The 27,128-nt window shown below is 35.6% G+C and overlaps 1 protein-coding gene across 1 annotated transcript; it reads right to left on the bottom strand.

The window, feature by feature from the left end:
* Positions 1 to 9,899: 9,899 nt before the first annotated feature.
* LOC125153702 (uncharacterized) lies at positions 9,900 to 19,825 on the bottom strand. The gene is made up of 6 exons (XM_047837143.1): positions 19,373 to 19,825; positions 17,379 to 17,463; positions 15,547 to 15,689; positions 14,668 to 14,747; positions 10,301 to 10,415; positions 9,900 to 10,052 (listed from the first exon to the last, which is right to left on the bottom strand). Exons 1-6 carry the CDS (start codon positions 19,799 to 19,801, stop codon positions 9,900 to 9,902), a joined length of 1,005 nt encoding a protein of 334 aa, XP_047693099.1. The 5' UTR covers positions 19,802 to 19,825.
* Positions 19,826 to 27,128: the final 7,303 nt, after the last annotated feature.

Raw genomic sequence — 27,128 nt, 5'->3', positions numbered from 1 at the left:
GGGGAGATACTAATCCCTAGCTGGTAGGGTAGTTCTGAGGATTAGTTGAGTCAACAACCCATGTAACGTGTTTAGGATAGGACTTAGCGCAAAGTAAGTGCCTACTACATGTTAGCTATATCATCATCAATATCATCATCATCATTGTTATAAGGATACATATAAATACATATATACACACATGCACACACATACATATAAATATGCATATGTGAACCAAATGCCTTTTGGTTTTACCCTGCAATTTTTGCTTAACATACACTAAATTTTTTAAGGAAGTAAAAAAGATTTATCTCATTTAAAAATTACTGTCTTGGGGCGCCTGGGTGGCTCAGTCCGTAGGCATCCAACTTTGGTTCAGGTCATGATCTCACAGTTCATGGGTTTGAGCCCCACTCCAGGCTCTGCACTCTCTCTGCCTCTCTCTCCCTCTCTCTTTGCTCCTGAAGGGATTGTCTCTCCCTCTCTTTGCCCCTTGCTCACTCACATGCTCTCTCTCTCTCTCTCTCTCTCAAAAATACTTAATTAATTAGTTAAATTAAAAAATAAAAATTGCTGTCTCATAGCACATTATATTGATGTACTAAACTTACATTGGTGTACCTTTAGTTTTTCTTTCTAGGCTTTTTGCTTTACAAATAATACTTAAAGCTACAGGTTTTTATATGCAACTTCACATATGAATACACTATTTCTGAAGAATACATTCATAGAAGTGACAATGATGGATCAAATTATATTTCTATTTTAAACATTTGATAGATACTTTACAGTATTATTCAAGTATATCATGCCCATTTTATTTTTCTAAAAGCCATTCATGAAAATGAAATGAAAATGAAAATTCATGAAAATGAAAGACTATTCATTTTCACAGGCCCTACTCAGCACTTAATGCTATTAATTTAAGTATTGCAAATCCAATGGGTATGAAATTGTATTGCATTTGGTTTTAATTTGCATTTTCTGGTTAGCAGTGAAGTTGAGCACATTTTTAAAAATAATTTTTGACTGCGTATAGGTATTCTATAACTTTTATTTTTATCTTATTTATATATTTTATTTTGTGTGGGTTCTTTTTCTCATCTTTATTTAATCTTTGTGTATGTTCATAGTATTAACTCATTTTGTCATGTAGGTGTTACAAATATTTTATCCCAGCATGTTGGTGGTTGTGTCTAAATTTTTTTTTAAGTGGGTCTTTCCAAATTGAAAATATTCTTTCATATTGTCTTCTATCCAATTTATAGCTTCATTTTTGCTCTTTAGGTATTTAGTCTGCATATAAAATACTTTGATATAGGGTGGTGTGAGTATAGAGCTTTATATATATTGGGAGCCAATTTCCTCATAGTGAAATACATGTGAAATCCAAGCTAGAAATTGAGAGATGGATGAGACTTTAAATATTACTCCATCCATAGTCGCATCTTGCCATTCAGATGACTAAGTCCCCCAAAAAGAAAACCAAAAAGCTTGCCTCAGCCTACAGTAATTTGATGTGAATGTTAGACTTGATGGTTGGTCTGATATTGCTTTAGTTGGCCAGACTGCCTCTTGCCATGACATTTCCTGCCACATGGGTCTGTCTTAAGCAATTTGGCTGGTACTATTTTCATGTTTATCTTCCTCTTCTAGATATTTTTTCCCTTCCCTGAAATCGCAGGGTTTACAGAATTATTTCAGATAGATAGGAATGATTTTTGCACTCTTTTTAAAAAATATAGATTTTCAAAGCGCTGAGAGAGTTTCTTCAACTTTTGGTCTGGTTCCACCCTTCTTCTGAAAATAAAAAGTTTGATATTCCGTGTGTAAGTATCTACCAGACACAAAGATGCTCAGTTTTGCAGGCCAGGCTCAAGCAAGAAAATTTTGATTCCTAAAATATACATATATTGGCACACTTGACAATAATCTCAAAAGGATAATCTGTGGTACAAGTTTGTTTTCAGAGGAAAGATTTTAACATGGTTTTAATTAGCATTTAATTACTTTATTAGCATTTATTGTTTCTTTTCTACTTGCTAAAGTAACACATAAAAATTGAAGGAAACTTAGATAATACATAAAAATATAAAGAAAAGTTCCATTCTGATATAATCACTTTATTTATATATATTTTTTTAATTTTTTTAAACGTTTGTTTATTTTTGAGACAGAGAGAGACAGAGCATGAACGGGGGAGGGTCAGAGAGAGGGAGACACAGAATCTGAAACAGGCTCCAGGCTCTGAGCTGTCAGCACAGAGCCCCACGCGGGGCTCGAACTCACGGACCGTGAGATCATGACCTGAGCCGAAGTCGGCCGCTTAACCAACTGACCCACCCAGGCACCCCTTTACTTTTAATCTTTATATGTATACATAAGTGATTTTTAAACAGAATTAGTATATTGAACATGATTTTTCATTTTAAAATTCCCTTTTATTATTTAAAATAGTAGTTGAAAATTATGAGATTTAACATTAAATCTGGGAAGACTAGTGGTAGTTCAATCTATAATCTGCATGGCCCTTAGAAAGAATGTATCCCTTTCATGTGATTTTAATTTTTAAATTTTTTTCTGAATTTTAAACCTTTATATTTTGTTCCTCACTCTTTGAGAAAGCTAAGTAATGTAACAGCCAAATTACCAAGGAAAATCACAACTCTCGAAAAGAAGCATAGTATTTTGCCTCCGTAGGAATCTTGAATGAAATGAATAACTATATATCAAATTTAAGTTATTGAGCAAATTTTCCCTGTGAAGAGACAAGTATTTGGAAAAAAAAAAAAAAAAACAGACCAATACAGCAAATGGATCTAAGAAAATATAAGGAACTGTTACAGAATGTGTACCTCTCATCCTAGGAGATAATTCAGAGCTAACACAGCGATGAACAAAGGTAAATGTATGGTTTTGAAAACACTACTTAGAAAGTAAAAAAAAAAAAAAATTAAAACTTCAAAGAGTATACATATATGATATAAGCCTTCAAATAAAGAAGATAGAAAAAGATTAACAGAATAAACAAACACCAACAAAATATGAAACAAGAAGATCATGAAGATAATAAAGATAATGTCATTGAATGACATGGGAGACAAAGATATGATTTGCAAAACTGAAAGCTGTTTTTGTCCCCCCTAAATACCAGTAAGCTAGACATACATTTAAAAAAGTGATTTGGGAAATGGAAGCAAACAAAACACAGAATGAAATAAGTGAAATAACTAAAGGTATAAAAAAAAAAAATGTTGAAACTTATCAAATTGTGCTGTAAGTAACGATTTAACAGCCCATTAGAAAAACCAAGTTAAATGGACAAACAACATAAAAATGTAATGTGACAAAATTAATAAAAGGTGGAAAAGCAACTTGAATACATTAATAGCCACTAAATATATTGTATTAATAGTTGGGAGCTTTCTGTCTAACAAAGCACCAGACAAGTAGAAATTTATAGGTAATTCCTACCACAGATTCAAGGAACAGTACTAATTTCTAGTTTATACAAGTTGAACCAAAAAATAGAAAAAGAGAAAAAAATGCCAAACTCTTGTTACGAGGCCACATTTTATTTCTGTTGGCCACATTTTCTCAAGAACTTTGCCTTTAAAAATCATTAAGCAAGGCCCTTTTCCCCTAGTTCCAGTTCTATCTCAATTTTCTATTTCCATTTCAATTTAAAAGGTCTTCCAAATTGTATTCTGTGATAATGAGAACAGAATCACCCCCTTATGCTTTCTTCCTATGAAATAAGAGCAATTTACAAACCAAACCTATAAAGTAGGAATGAGAGAACAAAGGCATTGGATTTTACTCCACTACAGAAAATTTAATATGAACAACTTCTTTCCCTTATTAATTTTAAATTTATTTTTATTGACATAGAGTTAATGCAGTGTTACATTAATTTCAGGTAAACAACATAAATGATTTTTTAAAGAGTAAAGAAATAGTATGTTCCTATAATTGCAGAAACTTTGTGTGTTTTTTTGTATAGGTTCTTCCTACTCATTTTGGAAAAACAGGAAAAAACTTTTTGCGTGTGTAAAGAAAAAACGATGTATCCTTAATTTTAATTTGCTTAGCAAGTGTTTAGTATCTAATTAATATGGGTTGAAATAATTAATTTTGAAGTCATCCCTGTGTATAGCATAGTGGTTAATAGTTCAGGCTTTGCAGTTAGGAAGCCTGGGTTTTATTTCCAGTTCCTCCTTAAAAACTGCGTGGCCTTTAACAAGTTACATAAACTCTCTTCTAGCTTCCACATCTCTAAAATGGTAATAATAGGTTAAAGAATTTTTGTGAGACTTACATTAGGTAACTAATATAAGATATTTAACGTAGTTGGCTCAGAATAATCCTCTATGCAGCTTAATTTTCTGTGCTGTGATAGATTTTGTTAGAATAGGTCAATTAAAACTTAAAGACTCATTAGCTAAAAGCTTAAGCAACGTGATATATATCATAAACAAAAATGCCTTTAAAATAACTTTTAAAGACACATTTAGTATACTAAATAAGGTCGTGCTATAGAAAAATTCTATTTGCTATCATTCAATGTCCTGGGAGCCAGTGAAAAAGACTAGAATTCCTGGTTGGAAACGTTAAGTAAAACTTGGAAATAAAGCTAAAGAAGTATAGCACAACCTTTCAACATGATCTTAGGGCACTGTTTAAGAAGTCTGTCCAATGATTATTTAAATAATCTAAAACTACCCTGTCTAATAGGGTAACCACCTGCCATGTGTGGTTACTGAGCGCTCACAATATGGCTAGTCAGAGGTGATGCGCTCTAAGTATAAAATGAACACCAAATTTTGAAGACTTAGAAAAAAAGAATGTAAAATATCTCATTAATAATTTGTCATTTATGTGTTAAATTGATAAATAGTTTTTTCATTTATTAGGTTACCTAAAGTTTATTAGTAAAAATATTTTTGGGGTGCCTGGGTGGCTCAGTCCATTAAGCATCTGACTTTGGCTCAGGTCATGATATCACGGCTCCCGAGTTCAAGCCCCTCGTTGGGCTCTGTGCTGACAGCTCAGAGCCAGGATCCTGCTTCCAATTCTGTGCCTCCCTCTCTCTCTCTGCCCCTCCCCTACTCTCTCTCTCTCTCTCCCTCTCTCTCAAAAATAAACACTGAAAATAATTTTTTAGTATTTTTCATTTTTCTTTTTTTTCAATGTGCCTACCGGAAATTTTTAAATTACTTATGTGGCTAGTATTTTATCTCTAGTGGATTGTGCTGATCTACAGAATAGAGACTTGTGTGAGTCACTCTTTACTATTAACTAAGTCCTGGCCTCTGTGAAGATACACGTTAACTGGTAGATTTAGTTCCACTAGGAGTGCAAATGATTTCTCTGGTAGAAAACATAACCCCACACATTATGAATTTATTGCCCTGAAGGATGCAGTTTTGTAAATTACTTAGGAATCTTATTACAACATTTTTAAAACATGTGTGTAAGTACCCAGAATCTTATAATGATCTTTTAACCAGCTTTGTCATCTTCTTTACACCTTCATTAGTGAATTAGTAAACCTCTAATGATTTAATAGATATGGTTCAGAAGAGATTGAAAGTCATTTTTAACTTTCTGAAAATTATACTTTGATAGAAAAAAAGTTCTTATTATGCTTAAAATCTTTGAATTAGTTTGGCTTTTACAATCTTTCTCTTGTGAATTAATTGCATAATGTTTTTCTTAAAATTCAGCTATGACACAATTTAACATTGTTTTGAAAGTCGCTTTACAACTCAGAATTCACAAACAACTCGCAAAGAGAAATGTAGCTAGGAATTTATGGTGTGACCTTTATCCCTTGCCTGCAAGGATGTAAACCCAGTATCGTAGAGATTTATGTTAATTAGACCACTTCTCTCATGCATCTTTGAGCATTTAATCATTAACGTGCTCAGCAAGACTTAACGCTGAGCCTATGTTTTTCTGGCTATGATGAAAAGACTTCGCAATCATTTATGTGCATGCATTTTCCCTAAAAGCTTCATTTCTTACCTCAAGGGATGGTATTTCCATTTCAAGTACAAGGAACAGGAATCTTACAATTTCAACATTCTTGACAGATAACAAAGCAATGTAAGCACATACTACTCCACAAAGATATTAATTTAGAAATCAAAGTTATTTTTCACGTACTGTAAGCTAGAAGAGAAAAGGTGAATAGAACGTATGCATACTTCAGCACTCTTCAGCTCCTGGTGAATACCTTTAGCTTCATTGGCTTCTATGAGTGGGAATCAACAACTAGGTCATCCATGCCTCATTCAGCTTTCAGATTATTCCAGTGAAGTCATTCATTCAACACAGTTTTAATGGGCATCTGCTATACAGCAGCTACTATACTTGGCACAGGGCCACAGCAGTGATCACTGACAAAATCCTCACCTTTCCTGTTAGTAGGGAGACCCTAATGGCTGGAGAAGGGTAAATGAAGACAGTAGTGGATAAGCTCAGTCAAGCAACCAGGACAAGATAGCAAAAGACCATGTAGGATATTGAAAGAACTTTGGTTTAAGATGTAAAAGACACTGGAGGGTTTTAAGCAGAAAAAAGACATATCAGGAATTGCATTTTATAAGAGTCATACAACTCCACTATTCTGTTGAGAATATACTAAGGTAAGGGTGGGCCTCCAGGATACTCTCAGACAGGAGAATATTACAATAATTTAGACAAAGGATAATGGGGATTTTGACCATGTATTTACTAGAGATGGCACAGAAGAGTTGAGGTCATAGTATAATGGGAAGTATAAAGGATGGGATTTGTTGATACATGGTGTGAAATACAGGCTAGAGACAGGGGGAGAGAGACTGTTTTATTTTTATTTTTATTTTTTCCCTTGCAAGTGGGAGAATGGAGTTGCTCTTTAATGAGTTAGGCAAGACTGTAAGGGAATTGAGCAAGAAAAGCAGGGCTCAGTTCTAACAATGGTAAGATTGGGAGGACTGTTAGATATCTTGGGGAGATGTCGAGTAGTCTGTCTGGAGTTGAGGAGAGAGATGCCAGGGCTAGGGATATACATTAGGAAGTATTAGGCATGTGGGTGACATTTAAAGTCACAAGCATGGATGGGATCACCAAGGGTGCATATAAATAAGAAAGAGATTGGGGCCAAGAAATGAATCCAAGAGCATTTTCACCTTTCTACTCACATGTCCTGAGTAAATTCACCTGCTTGATGTATTTAATCCAGTATCTGCTACATCTATTTTTCTAAAGAATACATTTTCTTTTCATAGATTACCTACTACAATTCCAGGGAACTTGAATTATTCAGAACATCCTTGGGGAAATGATGTAACTCATTGCCTCATCTTTCCACTTAATGTTGCTTATGTAAACAGAGCTATTAAATGCATATTTGACTTCATCCCAATCAGTTTCCACAGTGAAATTGGAAAGGAGACAGGGCAATTCATTTGATAAAAATGTGAGTGGCATGAGGTTCTACCCTTTTCATTTTTTATTTAAAATGAAAACTATCAAATCTTGATCAGAAACAAAGAAATTTCAGATCATTTTTTTCTTTCCCACAGAACTTTTAAACAAAATTTTAGGAAATGATTTTAATATGTTAAAAGAAAGTCTCCCCCCCGCTCCCAGAACTATAAATTCCCCAAGCCTGATGATCTTCAAGAAGGACATGTTTTTTTCTCATTTGGAAATAAACTTCAAATATATATTGAAAAAACTGAAAAATAAAGATTCAGATTGTCATTCAATATGCCATAAATACGCAAAGTAAATTTTTATTGTGTTAGCCCATGCTACTTTGTAAAAATGGACACAAAGTTTCTACGTATAATTCTTGAGTTTTTGTGTTTTTTTTTTTAAGAAATAATTGCCATTACAGGCCATCTGCCATCTCAAGATTTCTGAAAATAAAATGTACTTCTGGAAACAATTTAAACTTTAGAAAAAAAATGCCATGGCACAAATTTATCTTCAATTTTTTTCTTTGGGTAATATCCCACTAGAAAAGTACCCAATTTATGTGAACTATTTCAATTCTTATTGCTACATTTTCCCTATTTTTTTAGGTTAAAATTTTTTACCTTTAACCAACTGTATCCCCACAAAAGATATAATATTCATCTTTTAAGAAAATATATGCTATGTATAGGGAATTCTTATTACTGTGAAGGATACAAATAAAATTTACAGTGTCTGCCTTAGAGAAGCTTGGTGGTCAAATTTAGTAGGGATTATTCCTATTTACCTGTCTCTTCCTAGCTTAACCCAAGACTAGAGCATCTCTTTAACTCTGGGCATTAACAGAAGATCTAAGTTTTATCAACTTTTCACTCATAGGTGCAAGATCTTACCTGCACAAATCACAAGTCTGATAACAGTATTCTTATCTATGTTGAAACAAAGCAATTTCAAGTTAAGCAACTTCAGTTTGAAAAACTTGTAGATTTAGAACTTTCTTATGACTTTGGGAGAGTGCCTATTTCTGTAGAATCCAGCATGATATCAAAATCCATTGATGGTCTCAAAAGGAAACACACAGAAGGTGAATCTCCCTCATTCAGGAGAGATTTCGGGAAGCTCTAGTGTGAGACCAGAATTTCCTGAATCAGCTTCTACAAATGGGTGAAGTTTACCAGGTATGACACTCCCAGGACCAGAAACTTGACTGCAAATGCCGTGTATGGTGTGTTCAGTCCTCTTGTCTTATTATAAAGCCCTTCATCTGAAACCAAGCTCAGAACAGCATGATAACAATAGGAATCTTTGAGCATGATCACAACTCTGATCAGGAATGAGAACTACACCATGTTGGTCATATAAATTTATTTTTGGTTATTTATCAGAAAGTATGCATATGCCACTGTGATCTGAAACTCATTGTGTTTTAGAGCATCATGGTGAATAAGTGCTGCGAATATTCCATTCCTAATGAGGACTTTGGTTTCCTAGTTCACAAAATTAGAATGATAATGAGGACGATAAAGATACCTAAGTAATCACCATGTGCTCTGGAGGGAACAGAGTGCTGTGCCTATGAAAGTGATTGCACATTGCTGAGTTTGATTTGTATAAGACGACTAAACAATGCAAAAGTCAGGGACTCCTAAATACACCATGTATCACAGTTAAATATCTCCCTTCCATCAGCAGCTTTAGGGTGAAACTGAGGGGCGTTAGAATGAACAATTTTATCTCCAATTTCCGGTAATCTGTATCAATGCTTCACAATGAACCTCAACCACTGTCTTCTACTCTCTCATTAAGCAAAGCTTTTTAAGTACCACACTCCAGGTACTCACCTACAAAATAAAATCAGGCAAAAGCCTGGCTCTGAAGTTGTTTATTACCTCGTTGGGGAAAAGAACACTACATCACCCACAAGCATGTAATAAAAGCTATGCTAGATATATGCTCTGGGTGGTGTTTGCCTCTGAATGGATGGGGGTATTGAAATAAAACAGGTGGGAAGGAAGGGCTAGAGGAAAAATATTGACAGGAAGATTCCTAGAAAATGGCCGAAGACATGTGAGGAGTTTGATAAGAGTGTGCCCAAGGCTTCTCAGACAAGAAGGGTAGGAGCTCAGTGAGGCAAGGAACACAAGTGTTAATCAGGTAGAAATGGTATCTTTCCTGTTGTCTTGAAATGAGACAAAATCCCCAAAGCTGAAAACACAAGGAAACAAGCCGCTAGAAGACATATTCCCACAGGACTTTTTAAAAGGTATATTTTCCTTGTCTCATACTGTCACTTTCTACTTCATCCTCATTAAGTAAATAAATGATTAAAACTCTAAATGTATGTTTTTTTTTTCTTTAAGTAGGCACCATTATCCTTGGGGGGAAGCATTGTAGAGTACACATTCTTATTCCTGTGAGAAAGGAAAGATGGTGAACCCTGCAAAGCCAATTCAGAAATTAGCATTACCATTTATGGCGAATAGAGATGGTGGTTGCCTATAAGAGGAGGAAGCCTGCAGGTATGTATGGGTGGCTTCTTGCTGAGCTTCAGAAAATGCAGACACCACTGCGGTGTCCTTCAGCAGAAGGCAGTATGGGAGTTCCTGGAGGAGGGGTAGTTTCGTCGATAGCCCCAGGAGGTTTCAGAAGGTATGCATTTGATCATAGAGAAGGGGGCCTACTTCTTACCTAGAGATTAAAAGAAGAAGGGTGGCTCACAGTGTCAGGGAAAGGAGAAAGGAAAATAGGGGGCCATCCACATGCTCCCATTTGGTGGGCTGTATGGAGTGTTCCCTGAACACACAAGACTCATGAGAAAGCTAGGCACCAGCCATCTTGTGGGTAGCCCTACCAAGAAGGCTGTCTGGACAGGACGTGGGTCTACCTGTAAGAAGTAGTGGGGTGGACTGCTGATAGTGAGATGCTGAAGTTTAGTCCCTATCAAAGGACTGTACAGAATGAGGTCCCTGTGTAGGACAAAGACGCATGCCCAAAATGGGCTCTACAAGCAAGTAACTGTGTGGACATCTGCCATACAGGCAATGTCACTGTCTGCTTACAACTGTCTCTCCTACCTGAGGTTTTTGTCCCAGTTGCTACCTTTGCCTTTCCCACTTCTCCTTTGGGCACCAACACCTTGCAGATAAAAGGCAGACCAGGAGGCAATGGTGTGTGATGGGAGAAGTGTAGAAAGAGAAAAAGGAGATGATGTTCCTTTCATCACTGTAAAGTCCTGAGCCACAGGGTAGGCTTTGGTCGAGGTGAGGAGAACAAACTAGTTGTGAGATTAAAGTTTTAATCTAGAACAGATGAGGCCTTATTTTTTATTTATTTGTGAAATTTAAGGCAATTAGAAGAAAACTTCCCCTTGTTAACTTTTTATTGAGGTTTTATATTATGCGGCATAGTGTATGCATATTAAGTGTGTATTTCTGTGAAATATCACAAATGGAATACGTCTACATTACCACCACCTGGGTCAGGAATTGTTACATATCCAGGGCCCAGAAACTCCTCATTGCACTCTGTCCCTTTGAGTCAAAGGAAATCAACTTCTTGATTTCTTACACATAGGCAAGTGTTTCTTTTTTCTACAAAATGGAATAACTATATATGGTATATAATGCATCTATATTTTTTTTTTAATTTTTTTTTCAACGTTTATTTATTTTTGGGACAGAGAGAGACAGAGCATGAACGGGGGAGGGGCAGAGAGAGAGGGAGACACAGAATCGGAAACAGGCTCCAGGCTCCGAGCCATCAGCCCAGAGCCTGACGCGGGGCTTGAACTCACGGACCGCGAGATCATGACCTGGCTGAAGTCGGACGCTCAACCGACTGCGCCACCCAGGCGCCCCTATCTTTCTTTTTTTTTTTTTTTTTTACTCATCAGTATGTTTGTGAAACTCATCCATGTAGATGCAAATAGTAACACTTTGTTCATTTTCTTTGCTGTTTGGTAATCCTTTGTGTAAATATACCACACTTCATCCATTCTACTATTTATTGGCATTAGGCTTGTTTCTAGTTTGAAGATTATAACAAATAATTTTGCTATGAATATTCCTGTACATATCTAAAAGTACATGCATATATACTGTGTATATGTTTTAGATAAATACACTAAGAATGAAATGTCGTGTCATATGTTATACACACATTCAACTTTAGAATATATTGCCAAATAGTTTTCCAAAGTACCAGTCCCAATTTACACTCCCTCAAGCACTATAGAGGAATTTTAGTCGCTTCATACCTTTACCAATGCTTCATCTTCTCTCTCTTTTTCATTTTAGTTACTCTGGCAGGTGTACAATAGTATTCCATTGTGTTTTCTGACTGCATTTCCCTGAGACTTAGGAAGATGAGCACATCTTCATAAGTCTAGTCATTTAGATATCCTCTTCTGTGAACCCCCTACTATTTTCTCTTGAACTGCTTGTCTATTTCATATTTATTTGCATGAGTTCTATAGCTGCCTTTCATTCTATTCGTGTCATTTGATGAATGAAAGTTTAGAGTTTTAATGCTTAAGTTGAGCATTTCATAAGTTTTTTCTTTATGGAAAACTCCCCACCCCCTTTTTTTGGTCCTGTTTAAGATATCACTTATTTTCCCAAAATTTATTTTAGAAGCATTATTTTTTTCCTTTCACATTTGGATCTATAATCCATATGAATTGATTTCTTTATGCATGGTATGAGGTTAAGAAATCATATATACCTTTTTTTTAATGTTTATTTATTTATTTTGAGAGAGAGAGAGAGAGAGAGAGAGCAGGGAAGGGGCAAAGAGAGAGAATCCCAAGCAGACTCTGTGCTATCAGCACAGAGCCTGATGTGGGGCTCAGTTACACAAACTGTGAATTCATGACCTGAGCTGAAATCAAGAACCAGACACTTAACCAACTGGGCCACCCAGGTACTGCAGGAATCGCATATACCTTTTATTATAGCCTGAGCTTTTTCATGGCTTAATGTGAGCTGGAATTACAGAAAACACATTCCTGGTACAAATAAAATGATTGAAAATCTATAGGATCTGCCAAAGATGTTCTCAAGGTGAAGAGATAAAGACCCAACACAGCACATTTGAAAGTCATGTTTGAGAAAAATAAAGTCATTTGTTTGAACCATCACAGGGTTCAATATGCTAAGTATATAAAAAAAAAATAAGAGGGGACTATAATTTCAGATTATTATTTTCTTTAATTTTGAGAAACCTGTGGGATATCGAGGTAGATTTGCTCTTCAAGTTAAGAGAAGATGCTTCCCAGTGGCAGCTAGGAAGGGTGAAATTCTTGTGAAGAATGAAGCCACTTAGTTTATAATGATGCAGTTAGCAGGAGTCTATGATTTTCTGAAACTGATTTAAGTAACGTGGTGATGGACTGCCCTGTCATTTCCTTTGTAAGTGGAGCCTGTATTTGACTAAGACAGCAGTTAGCATGGGGCCCCTAATTACTAAGCTCAAGTAAAAAATCATCTATAGAGGAGAAGACCCTGCTATTGCTACGGTGGTCTACACTCATGCACAGCAGGATCTTTGCAATTTGAAACAACCACTTTGTAAACTTTGTAAGAATAAGTCCACATCCTACGTCATTCGTGGAGTGATCTCATATCTACCACGTGCAAACATAAAATAAAGTCTTGTCCATTTGAACACACTTTTCTGGACACTGATCTCTTTATATATTCATCTGTAATCTGTTCCTCTTAGAGATAGCTGTCTGCTGACTGTTCATTCTCTGGGTTCCTTGCATATACATAAGTCCATAGGTTTATCTTATTAAAGAGCCTTTCTCTCTCTCTCTCTCTCTCTCTCTCTCTCTCTCTCTCCTTCCCACCCACAACTCCGTTTTCCTCTCTTAATTTTCAGTCAACTCTTGACTAGTTCCTGGAAACTTGTTTTACACAGGCAAGATGCATAGTTTTTTTTAATTTTTATTAATCAAATGCTTAACATAGTAATCACTCAGTGTCATTGCCATGTTCCATGTGTTTTACAAAGTTTTGACTTTTCAACAACTTTATGAAATTTGTGCTTTTAGTATTGTCATTTTACATATGAGAAAACTGAGACATAGACAATTAAGTAATTTTTCTATGGTTGTGCAAAGCCCTATCTCTATATTATCATTAACAATAATAATCAATAATAAGTGAATCCAAAAGATATGAGGGTCTTTACCAGTAGTTTATATATACTATTTCACTTAATTCTCCTAAAACCTAAGAAAGATTGATTCAGAAAACTTAAGCAAATCATCCAAGATTATACTTATAGGTGATTTGGTTAGAATTTGAGTCCATTTTTTACCAAATCTCAAACCCAAACTCTATTCAGTCTATTAATCTGCCCTCCCACCTCTTTCCCATAGATGATATTTACAAGCTAATAAAGAGAGGTAAGGGAAGCTATAAGGTGAGTCAGCTATAAGGTGACCACCCCCTTGTCTGCATCTGGGACAGCATATATTATTCAAATTTTACAGGTGAAGAACTGAGGTTGAGTGTGGTTGCGTAATCGGTCCAAGATCATGTAGCCAGGCTGGGATTCAAAGCCAGGCTTTCTGCCTTCTAAGATCATTACACTACTGCCTTAGGGTGTCATGATTTAGGTGTCCCCAGAAGCAGACGCTTAGCCAAAACTCTGGTCCTACCAGAGGTGGTCTCCAGATGAAGGTAAAATGGTGGCAAGGTAAGCATGTGGGTCAGTGAGATAGGAAGGAAGCCAACAGAGTGAAGTAGCTACGGAACAACTGGAGGTTAGCCACCTGGAGGATGCTGGGGAGCAACATAAAACAATCGCCTCCACTATTACCTGAGGGCTGCAGCTGGGAGATATTAACCCCCAGCACTTCTGACGGCAGCCAGGGAGAGCCTTGGGCAAGGAGGTGCAGATTGTAACTATTGGCATGTGGGCAGAAATGACCTAGAATAATAAAGCCTGAAGGGATAGGGACAGACACAGTCACTGACAGTTTTCCAGGATTCCACTGAACCTAGGAGAAATAATAATTCATCTTGGATCAAGGAATTGGATTCTTTCAGACTCCACTTAAAATGGTTTAATAATCATGCAAATATTTCATTTATAGTTCTTGTGATAGAGCTTCTATGGGATAAAGAACGTATTATTGAAAGGATCATTTGAGCAGCAACTCTAACAAGTTAATGTAAGTGTTCAGCAACAAAGCTTGAAGTGTTTGCCCACCTGTTCTTGCATGTTTGGGTAAACTTCTCTTCCACACGATCCATAAATGCACTGTACACATCTCGTTGTCTTCTGTGTCTCTTAAGGAAGATTACACAAAGGAAGTTAGTGAAAACAAACATGTACTGACTTTAATTGTTTATCTTTTTAAAATTGCTATGTAACGATCTTTGCTTTAAAAGCTTGCTCTGTGTGCCACATGCACATCTTGCTGTTTTTGGTTGTACAGGGATACAAAGCAGCCTTACTTGTCCAGGGTGGAATTTGAGCCCCGGTAAACGTTTGTTTTCTCAACATCTTGCAATGACTGTATGACAAAGTCTTCTTGTCAGGCCTTCTTACTTGAGTGCAATTCACTCAATGGGCTGCTCCAAATGAGGTGGGAGTAAACTTGGGGAAAATTCTTCACAATGTGCAGGCCTCAATCCACCCTACCAACTATCTTTGTACGAAGAAAATAAATCCAAAATTCTAGATATTTCCCTGTTTGCTTTTTAAGAAAAAGCAGAGATAGTTCTGCTTTACTTTACAAAACAAGAATATCTTTCACTATATAAGCTAACAATAAATTAAAAATTCTTACATCAAGGCAATCATTAATAACAGTGTTGGAGACATTTCCCAACAGCTGTAGAAAAAGAGTCATGCTTATGGGGCGCCTGGGTGGCTCAGTCAGTTGAGTGTCCGACTTCGGCTCACGTCATGATCTCACAGCTCCTGAGTTCAAGCCCCACGCCGGGCTCTGTGCTGACAGCTCAGAGCCTGGAGCCTGCTTCGGATTCTGTGTCTCCCTCTCTCTCTGACCCTCCCCCGTTCATGCTCTGTCTCTCTCTGTCTCAAAAATAAATAAACATTAAAAAAAAAAAGAGTCACGCTCACCGTGTATGAAGCTGATTGAATGGGCCATGGGGCTTTTGGTAAAATTAGCTGTGGGTCCCAGGTGCATTCATGAGGCTTGTAAGTGATAAATCTTTCTATATTGTTCTTCTGTTTATCATCTTTCAGCGACTGACACCCACGTACTAGAGATATGGAGACAAATGAGAAACATAACAATTACATAGGTCTTTGTTCATATCTCTCAGAATATAGTAGGAAATCAGGGCCTAGGAGCGACAAATTGATGGACAATTTATAATGCAGATCTAAATAAAATGTTGCTTATCCTGCCCACCATTTCTACAGGAATTAATGTTCTTCAAACTCTAATTCTTTTTTTTTTTTTTTAAATTTTTTTTTTCCAACGTTTATTTATTTTTGGGACAGAGAGAGACAGAGCGTGAACAGGGGAGGGGCAGAGAGAGAGGGACACACAGAATCGGAAACAGGCTCCAGGCTCTGAGCCATCAGCCCAGAGCCCGACGCGGGGCTCGAACTCCCGGACCAGGAGATCGTGACCTGGCTGAAGTCAGACGCTTAACCGACTGCGCCACCCAGGCACCCCTTCAAACTCTAATTCTAATCCCACTTTTATTTCCCTGGAAATCTCTTTTTAAACTTCTCAGTAGTGCTTTGTGATTTCAATGGCATATTTTGCATTCTACCTTAAATTTTACTTACAAATTTCTTGATATCAGAGTCTGGGTCTTATAAAGTTTCCTTGGCATTTTTTTCCATAGTGACTTATATATATAGTAAGAAAAGTTGATGTGTCCCATTTTAATTACACACACAGACAAGACTTTTATCGATATAATCTATGCTAAAACATGTATGTCATTTAGAAATAAATTATCTTAACTTCATAATTGTAAAACTACTTGATTCTAGGGGTGCCTGGGTGGCTCAGTCATTAAGCGTCTGACTTCGGCTCAGGTCATGATCTCACGGTTCATGAGTTCTAGCCCCATGTCGGGCTCTGTGCTGACAGCTTGGAGCCTGGAGCCTGCTTCAGATTATGTCTCTCTCTCTCTCTCTCTGCTCCTCCCCTGCTTATGCTCTGTCTCTCTCTCTCTCTCTCTCAAAAATAAATAAATATTAAAAATTTTTGTTTAAATACTTGATTCCAATTTTTAAAAGAAGAAAATAAAATTCAACCATGTTCCCATTACTCACAGACAACCACCATTAAGATCATATTGGTTTTTTTAACTGATATATAACTACAGTATGTAAATATAGCATGCATGTATTATCACTCTTGTCCAAATACATAACACTGTATAATACAAGTTAACTCTAGACAAGCACTATTCACATTGCACCACAGTAATGAAGTGTGTGTTTGTATGTATTTACCATGTACACGACAACATGTGCTATGTAAACATTATATATGATCGAAATATGTATGATAGATTTAATGCTCACAATAATTCCATGATAGAGATTCAGTTATTGCCATCCCCATTTATAGATGGGTAAACCAATAAATAGACAGTTTAGGTAACTTGGGGATAGTGAAGACAAGATTCAAAGCTATGCAGCTTGCTTCTTTGTCTATACTCCGAAGCACTTACTCTATTGGTTCTCTATACAAAACACTTTGACTTAAAAACTCAATCTTCAACAGCATATTAAAAGTTGTAGATAACAAAGTAAGTGCATTGTTTCCATTAATTAAGTGGGCATTTAAAAAAATTACCATATTATTAAAGGTGATAGGTTAAAAAACACCATTTTAGTGATATGTTTTTACAAGATTTAGTATTAAGATATAACGCAGAAAGTTTGTTTTTTGCTGTGTTCATAACTTCATGATAATGACTTACCTGTACTTAAGTGTCTGGACTTAAATTTTAATCCAAAAGGGTCCCTTTCAAAAGTTGTCACAAAGTTTGGTAAATTATGTTGATACTAGATATGTAAAGAGAAGATTAAACATAAATACTGTTTATTACTAACATTACATTTGGAATGTGATTTTTACAAGCATTAATTATTTCACTGGTAAAATGCAATTTTGATGATTTTGTTATAGCATTTAAAACTTGTGTATGAACATCTGAAATAATCCAATTCAAGATACTGTATAACCAATTCATTTTATAGTAGAACAGAGTACTTCAAATATCCTCATGTGAATAAATCAGAAATAACATTTTAAACAGCATGAAATTAAAGGAATCTAATCGAAATTTGCATTTAATCTTAAATGCCAGTAAGGTTACATGTTTTATTTCTGGAGCTAAGTTTATTTCAAGGACGTAATATTTAACAAAGCTAAAAGAATTTGCTGAGACTGGAATAGAGTAATTACTGGTTGTTTTCAGCAAACTATACCACAAAGTACTTTTTAAAGACAGTTTAAATGAACTAATATGATCTGAAATAGCATCTGTATACTTCCAGAAGCTAAAATTAAATAAAATACCACAAACGTCTCTGTTTGAAAGCTGAATCATTGTGGCATAAAAAGATGAGATCAAGCAGAAGTTAGAGTCATCCTAGTGAATGACTCTAGTTTCTGCCCCAGGCAAATAGGAAAATATTCAAAGTCTCAACAGAAATCCTGATACAAGATTTTCACTCTTCAGTCAAATACAATCGAAGCACTTAGTTTAAAAAACATTATACTGACATCTGGTGGTTGCACAGTTTATATTGCACTGTCTCCAATTCACTTTTTCATAAAAACAAATTAATTCAGCGAAAATCAGAATGTCTCCCATTCCTTGAACTTTACTTATTCATGTCTTATAATTGCAACCGTAACTAGTAAAATTTTTGAATAAAGCAATGACATTTGCGATTTAACTGACTTCCTCTCATTTCCAAAAGTAATATACTCCATTTACTGCAAATAGAAAGATGTACATGCTTTAAATGAGTAAAGAAGGTTATACATCAAGGCTTCTTGATCTTCTAGCTTTTATCCTAAGAGCTCCTAACAGTTAACATTCATTGAATGCCTCAACAGACCTCAAAGACCCTGTTGTAAGCACTTTATGTATAATTGTCTCCTTCATTACTTAAAAGAGCCATATAATATGAAGTATTGTTATCCCATGTTATAAATAAGAGGCTTAATAACTTGTCCAAAATTATTAGACAGTAAGAGAGCAAGGATAGATAAACTGATCCCAGAGGGCAAGTTATATTTTCTTATGTTTTCCACTGGAATAAATTTATTCTTTTTTGTAGCTATTTTTCTTGTTTGTTTTATCAGTCTTATTGCTTCTCTCATTACTAAGCAAGAGTCACATTTATGTGTTAAATTATAGACCTAAGGATAAAATATATTCATATTCTAGAGGAACAACATTTTGAATCATTTGAATCTCCTTAAATATATGTTCCCCGCCATCATTTTAATTATGAATCTAATTCTTGCCCACATATTATTTAGATTATTAAGCACTGGAAAGATTAATGAAAGTAATATAATACCGCCTTTGTCAATTTTTATTTATTCATCCATTCATTCCATGAATTGATTCTATTACTTCTAGATTGTAAACTGGCAATTGAGATCTGTTCTCCAATCACATCTAAGCCCGAACTATTCTCAAAACTAAGAAAGGCCATCTACATGATAGATAAAACCACATCAGAAACATTAACCAGGGTCTTACCTCTATCTTCTGTCACTTATTGCTGAATTTGAATTGTATTGTTTCTTGGGAAATCAAGATGCAGACTTACACATATTATATGTACATACCTTTTTGCTCATGTAATGGTAGTCATAATTAAGAAATGAGTAAAAAATAATATATATTTCTCCTTATCTGTTTTGTTTTCTTGATTCAAATGCTTTTTGTACCTGTCGAAAGTCGTGTGGTTTTGGATTGAGGTATACACCATTTGGAAACTTTCCACTCTTCACAAACATTAACTTCACTTCATTTGAATCCATATGTGGGAATGTAGTTATAAACTCTGGAGATATGGCCTTCTTGGGATGATTCCTTATGCTGGGCAGGTGAAGCATTGTTTCTGGGAAATTAACTTTTTTTTCCCTCCCTTGTTTTTCCTTAATAATCCTTGATGGTTTTTCTGGAAATCTCAAAGATGTATACAGTTTGTAACTGAAATCAGGAGGCTTTATTTCCCATATGTTGACTTTCATTTCAGATTGTGGTGGTTGCAGGACTTTTTCTTCCATTTGGAGTTGAGGTCTTGTGTGCGATACTCCAAACTCTTTGTGTGTGACATCTCTGCTTCTGTTGCCTTTCTGGGAGTCAAGGTACATTAGGTGAAGAGTGTTTTCACATGTAGGAATCTGCAACAGACCTACCAATGCTGAGGTTTACCACTATAACAATGGGATATTGAATATATTTTCTCCAGGCCAATGTAATTTCTGAAAGATTTATGAAACAAGAAACAAACTCAGAAATGACGGGTGCATCAAAAAACAAATAATCTAGTGAAGACATGGGTAAAAGACATGAATAGACACATCTCCAAAGAAGACATCCAGATGGCTAACAGACACATGAAAACATGCTCAATATCACTCATCATCAGGGAAATACAAATCAAAACTACAATGAGATACCACCTCACACCTGTCAGAATGGCTAACATGAACAACTCAGGCAACAATAGATGTTGGTGAGGATGCAGAGAAAGAGGATCTCTTTTGCACTGCAGGTGGGAATGCAAACTGGTGCAACCACTCTGGAAAACAGTATGCAGGTTCCTCAAAAAATTAAAAATAGAACTATGTTACAACCCAGCAATTGAACTACTAGGTATTTATCCAAGGGATACAAGTGTGCTGTTTCGAATGGGCACATGCACCCCAATGTTTATAGCAGTGCTATTGAGAATAGCCAAAGTATGGAAAAAGCCCAAATGTCGTCCATCGATGGATGAATGGATAAAGAAGATGTGGTATACATATACAATGGAGTATTACTCGGCAATCACAAAGAATGAAATCTTGCCATTTGCAACTACATGGATGGGACTAGGGAGTATTATGCTAAACGAAATTAGTCAGAGAAAGACAAATATTGTATGACTTCACTCATCTGAGGAATTTAAGATACAAAACACATGAACATAAGGGAAGGGAAGAAAAAATAATATAAAAACAGGGAGGAGGACAAAACATAAGAAACTCTTAAATACAGAAAACAAACAGAGTGTTGCTTGAGGGGTTGTGGGAGGGGGAATGGGCTAAATGGGTAAGGGGCATTAAGGAATTTATTCCTGCAATCATTGTTACACTATATGCTAACTAACTTGGATGTAAATTTAAAAATTAATTAATTAATAAAAAATAAATAAATGATGGGTGCATGTGTTAGAGAGGGGAGGGAAGCATCATGGCTACTGCAAACATCTATTCAGCACCCTTGTCCCAGCACTCACTGGGCTAGGGCTAGGAAACCAAAGATAATTAACTTAAAATCAATGTCCTTAAATAAATGAGAGGCTATTTGGAAGAAAGACATGAAAACAAAAAAATAAAACCTATTCATGTGATAGATATTGGAATAGTGCTGTGAGAAGCAAGGAGAATGAAGGGCTAACTCTATCAGGAAAACAGAAGTGACCTCACAGGAAGTCATTTGGACTAATCTTGAAGAATAAGTAAAAATATTCCAGGTTGTGAAGGAAGTAAACAACATTTCATCAAGCCACAGAAGGTAAAATTTGTTGTAAGCTATTTCTGGGATACCTACGGCCACCTAAACCTCCGCAAGTGCATTGTAGCTATTGTTACTAGACTCTGGATGGGAATGGTGGATTTGCTTTTGGCTGACCAGGGCAAGGAAAGTATTGGCACATTTCTAGGATTTAATGTGTTTATCAATATGTTACTGGAAAATGCCAATGAATTTGAAATCTCCTTGGAAACAGGGATACATACCAATTAAATTATATTTGGTTAGGTGGAAATGATATAACAAGACTGGTTCTTGGGAATGAGAAAATGAGGTGGTATGAATTTCCTTCTCTTGTGCTACAGTTTATATTGTTTGACAATAACATTAAACAGAGGATCTTCAGAATTCTAAATGCTAATGTGCAGTAAGATAAAGTTGTAAATAAAGAGAAATTAACTTTGAAGATACATTGAAAATGTCAACTTTTACAAATTAATAATAAATATTCTGTAAAATAAAATGATGAATTGCTTTTCAAATTCTAACATAAATATTTTTATTTTTTAAAATGACTGGCACATTGAGAGAAAAGCAAGAAGCACAATGTGGCAGGAATTTAGCCTACGTATGTGAGGAGACAGTGGAAAATAGTATGATATAGAAAGCTGGAAAAATCATGTAGGGGGTACCTGGGTGGCTCAGATGGCTAAGCTTTCAACTTTTGGTTTCAGCTCAAGTGATGATCTCATAGTTTGTGGGTTCCAGCCCCACATCAGGCTCTGCACTGGCAGCACGGGGTCTGCTTGGGATTCTTTCTCTCCCTCTCTCTGTCTTTTCCCTGCTCTCTCTCTTTCCCTCTCTCTCCTTCAAAATAAATACATAAAAACATGAAAAAGTTTTAAAAAGAAAAATCATTTGGGGTTATTTTAGCAAAGGTCTCTCATGTCACAGTAAGAAATTCGAACATATCAATGATAATGGAAAATTACTTAATCAGTGTGAGAAATGTAAAAGGAGGAACAGTACATAGAAAAAGATCATCATAATAAATAGATTTAAATAAAATATACATGCATTATATAACAGTAATTATAGACCTGTGGCTAAGTCAACTTATCTGCAATATTGCTTTATAACAAACTATCACAAACTCAGGGACTTAAAGTAAAAAAAATCTTTTATTTTTTGCCAGAGGATATGGGAAGAGAGAATTGAGATTGACTTCCAGCAGGTACAAGATTTTTTGTGGGGGGAGACGGACATGTTCTGGAATTAGATAGTAATGATGGTTTCACAAGGTTGTGAATATACTAAAAACCACTAAATTGTACACTTCAGATTGGTAAGTAGTGAATTTTATCTCGGTTAGAAAAAGACAAATTTACTATTAAACCAGGTTGAATAAATTTTAATATACACAAAAGAAACTTTTACCAAAAAAAAAAAAAAAAGACCACAGGTGTTACCTAAGTGAGTCTAGTTAAATTTTGAAAGCAAACTCTTTATCTGATAAGGGATTAAAATCCAAAATATGTAAGGAACTCCTACACTTCAATACCAATAAAAACAAATAATCTGATTAAAAATTGAGCTAAATACTTGAAGAGACATTTCTCCAAAGAAGTTGTACAAATGGCAAACAGGCACAGGAAAAGATTCTCAATATCATTAATCATCAGGGAAATGCAAGTCAAACCACAGGATAACATCTCACACGTTAGTATGTCTATAATAACAATTATAAAAAGGCATTAAGTGTTTGTGTTGATATGGAGACATTGGAACACGTTTACACTATTGGTGACAATGCAAAATGGTGTGGCCACTATGGAGAACAGTGTGAAGCCTCCTCAAAAAATTCAAAACAGAAATGCCAATGATCCAGTAATGACACTTTTGGGTGTCTACCCAAAAGAATTAAAATCAAGATCTCAAAGAGATATCTGCACTCTCATGTTTATTACGGTATTATTCACAATAGTTAAGATATGGAAGCAATCCAGAAGTCCACTGATGGATGAATGAATATCTCTAGCCATGTGGTTCATACACAAAATGGAATATTATGCAGCTTTAAAAAGATGGCAATACTGCCATACGCAACAACGTGGGTGAACTTGGAGGATGTTATGCTATGTGACATATGCCAGTCACAGAAGGACAAATATCGGATGATTCCATTTGCATGAGAAATCTACAAAAGTCAAACCAGAAACAGAAAGTAGAGTGGTGATTGCCAGGATCTGGGCAGGTTGGGGGGGTGGGGAGGTGAAATGGAGAAATGCTGTTCAACAGGTATAAAGTTTCAGTTATGCAAGATGAGTAAATTCTGGAGATATACTGCACAGCATTTTGCCTAGAGTAACAACACTGTATTATGCACTTAAAAAATTGTTGGGGCAGCTGGGTGGCTCAGTCAGTTAAAGCATCAGACTCTTGATTTTGGCTCAGGTCTTGATCTCATAGTTCATGAGTTCCAGCCCTGCGTTGGGCTCTGTGCTGACAGTGCAAAGCCTGCTTGGGATTTTCTCTCTCCCTCTCTCTTCCCCTCTCCTATCACTCTCTCAAAATAACTAAATACACTTAAAAAAATAAAAAATAGGGGCGCCTGGGTGGCGCAGTCGGTTAAGCGTCCGACTTCAGCCAGGTCACGATCTTGCGGTCCGTGAGTTCGAGCCCCGCGTCAGGCTCTGGGCTGATGGCTCGGAGCCTGGAGCCTGTTTCTGATTCTGTGTCTCCCTCTCTCTCTGCCCCTCCCCCGTTCATGCTCTGTCTCTCTCTGTCCCAAAAATAAATAAACGTTGAAAAAAAAATTAAAAAAAATAAAAAAATAAATAAAAAATAAATAAAAAATAAAAAATTGTTAAGATGGTATATCTCATTTTAATTGTTCTTACTACAATCAAAAAATAACTGAACAGAAACAAAAAAAAAAGAGGGAGAGAGAACAATGTTCATTACCTGAGTAAGAAAGTTACAAGTTCCCCAAATACTCAAAACATGTTTTGTTCTGTTGATAAATAATACAGTGTAAATAAAACAAATTTTATAAATAGGGAGCCTCTTAACATTCTCTATAAAATTAATGTAAAATAAATTAAACTTAAATTATCAAAATACCACATTAATTAACCAAGTATGTGGAAATAAGGATGTAGGAATATTATTCTCTGAGCAATGCCTAAAATATAAAGGGTAGTAAAATTAAAAAAAAAACTGTAATATCATGCTTTTGTGTTATACTGTAAACAATAGGAATGTCTGCATAGAATTTTAAGAGATTTGTAAATAAAATACATTTAAAAAGAGGTGGAGGTGAGTTTGAAGGTTGACTGTCCCCATCCAAGAATCTTTTGGAGAGAAGAGTACTCTGGCCCAGACTTGAAATTTTTATTTCTGTTATCACAGCTCTCTATACTTAGGAGATTGATATGCATGATTTCTCATAAGCTGGGCTCTTTAACATAAAAACCACTTAATTAATTCTCCTTATTCAGATTTTATTTTCACCAAATCACCATTAGATTGTAGTTTGACTTCACATGTACAGTAATCTACTGGAAGATAATGAGCTACAAAGAAAATATGAGTTATTTGGTTTATTTTTCAGGGAGTTTAATCAGCTTACATGTTTGGTGTTTACGTTGGACTCTTCTGAAGTCACTAAAGTTGATGAAAATCAAGTCCTTACCAGTCAAATGGTTAATTTGTTCCAGGTACATGGCTTTTTTTTTTTTTAAATTACACTCTTGCCTCACTCATGACCCTACAAATTTCTGTAAAAATATATATTTGAACTTCTGAGGAGCACTGAGGCTTGGAGAAAATGGTGCATGTAGCTATCTCTTACAGGGCTCAGAATTCTGGCTGCACAAGGGAACTGATTCATAATCAGGGTTTTGTAAACTGTTAGAATGAAAAGACATTGAGGTTGAGGATGTCAATGAGTGAGATAGGGAATTTATCTCACCAGGACACACAGTTGGAAAGAAATTGATGCCAGGACAATCATAAACTGGAAGAATAAAAATAGGTCAAGACCCTGGAAGTCTAATTGATTAAAAAAAAAAAAGTATCGGGGCGCCTGGGTGGCGCAGTCGGTTAAGCGTCCGACTTCAGCCAGGTCACGATCTCGCGGTCCATGAGTTCGAGCCCCGCGTCAGGCTCTGGGCTGATGGCTCGGAGCCTGGAGCCTGTTTCCGATTCTGTGTCTCCCTCTCTCTCTGCCCTTCCCCCGTTCATGCTCTGTCTCTCTCTGTCCCCAAAATAAATAAATGTTGAAAAAAAAATTAAAAAAAAAAAAAAAGTATCTTGGCAGTAAGAAAGCTCGACAGCCATCAAAATAAGAGGCTGTGCTTGGGGAATGTAGTGCTGATCTAGATCTCTTTTTGACTAGGTAGCTGGGAGTAGACGCGCTCATCAGTCACCTTGTTGCTGCTGATAATGTGCCTCTGTCTCTATATGTCTCCGGGCTTCCTGACTACCAGAAAATTGTTATTCATCATATTTTAAATGGTAATAAATTCTGTCCAGTTTTTACCATACTTCATTTTGTCTTGTATTTATTTATTTAGTATTAAATACTATTCATTTGAATAATATGTATACAACATTAGGCTTTTATAGTACACAATTCATGTATTAGCATGTATCGTTTTAGACCCTAGGTATGCCAGAAGAAGGAAATCATCTGGAAATCTAGTCAAATGATTGAAGCCTGAGATGGTGATATCACATCATCACACTTACTTTAAATGGAAAAAAAAAAACAACTATAACCTAGAGAAATATAAAGTTATGAGATGTGTGGTTGAGGAATTCAGAAAAAATAAACTAGCAATATTCTTATTCAGTCAAATGTTTGATGGTAAATGTTGATATTACAGAATCTATATTTTGGACAAGATGTCTCACTGAAAATAAACGAATAGCTTAATTGAATTTAGTAAGCATAGTTACTGTTCATCTATGAAATTATTCTTATCTATGAAGGACCAGTTTAAATGCCATTTCCAATAAAAGCATTCCCAAATCCCCCTATAGGATTCATCCCTCCTTCTGAAGAGCAATGGAGCTTGAAAGTGCATTTTTCCTTGTATCTTGTATTAAAATTAATTACTTACAATATCTGCCTCCAGAGGCACCTGGGTGGCTCAGTCAATTAAGTGTCTGATTCTTAATCTCAGCTCAGGTCATGATCTGACTGTTTCGTTCATGGGGTCGAGTCCTGCTGTCAGTACAGAGCCTGCTTGGGATTCTCTCTCTTCCTCTTTCTCTATCCCTCTCCCATTCATGCTTGCTCTTGCTCTCTCTCGGTCTCTCTCAAAATAAATAAATAAATAAATAAACCTAAAAAAAGACCCAAAAAACAAAATCTGCCTCAAAATTAGATTATAAAAGTGTTGAGACAAGAATTTCTACGTTTACAAATCCTACATAGGGTTCAGCACATGTTGAGTTGAGCCATGTGAAATTGCTGTTATTCAACCATTTTTCAATCTTACAAAAATGCAAATTTTATGTGGTCCAATGATAAGAAGAATAATAGGTACTCTGTGTTAGCCAAAATCTGAAAATTGCGGATTCCGTTTTGAAAACTGTATCTAAAACCCTGAATATCTAATCATAACTTTTTCCTAATAATGGAAAACTTGTTAATAGTAATGGCAGTATAAAAATATAAACTTTCATTTAAATTTATCCCTCAAATATTTTCAACTGGAGAGTCACAAAGTATTTTTATCTGTTTTTAATGAGCTGCTAATTAAAAAGAAATACATTTCTTTGGTTAGCAAATGTATGGAAATGCAATCTTCTTTTGCTTACATATCTGAGTTTAATTTTGTAATATTAAGTATTTGAGGTAATAGATAAATAAATAGATTGATCTAGATATATATCTGACACATAAATGCTGCCAACATACAAAAAAGCATTGTAAAATAGTGTGCTATTAAG

Source organism: Prionailurus viverrinus, chromosome A2 (genome assembly GCF_022837055.1).
Source record: "Prionailurus viverrinus isolate Anna chromosome A2, UM_Priviv_1.0, whole genome shotgun sequence".
Classification (NCBI taxonomy): Eukaryota; Metazoa; Chordata; class Mammalia; order Carnivora; family Felidae; genus Prionailurus; species Prionailurus viverrinus.
This window is presented reverse-complemented; position numbering and strand designations above follow the sequence as displayed.

Excerpts from the sequence above, each read along its gene's own strand:
- LOC125153702 (XM_047837143.1), bottom strand. The coding sequence starts at position 19,801 with ATGTACCTTGACTCCCAGAAAGGCAACAGAAGCAGAGATGTCACACAC. Across the intron at positions 17,464-19,372 it reads AACCACACGACTTTCGACAG|TATCAACATAATTTACCAAA; the intron begins GTACAAAAAGCA and ends TTACATATCTAG. Across the intron at positions 10,053-10,300 it reads CTGTCCAGACAGCCTTCTTG|GAACTCCCATACTGCCTTCT; the intron begins GTAGGGCTACCC and ends CCCCTCCTCCAG.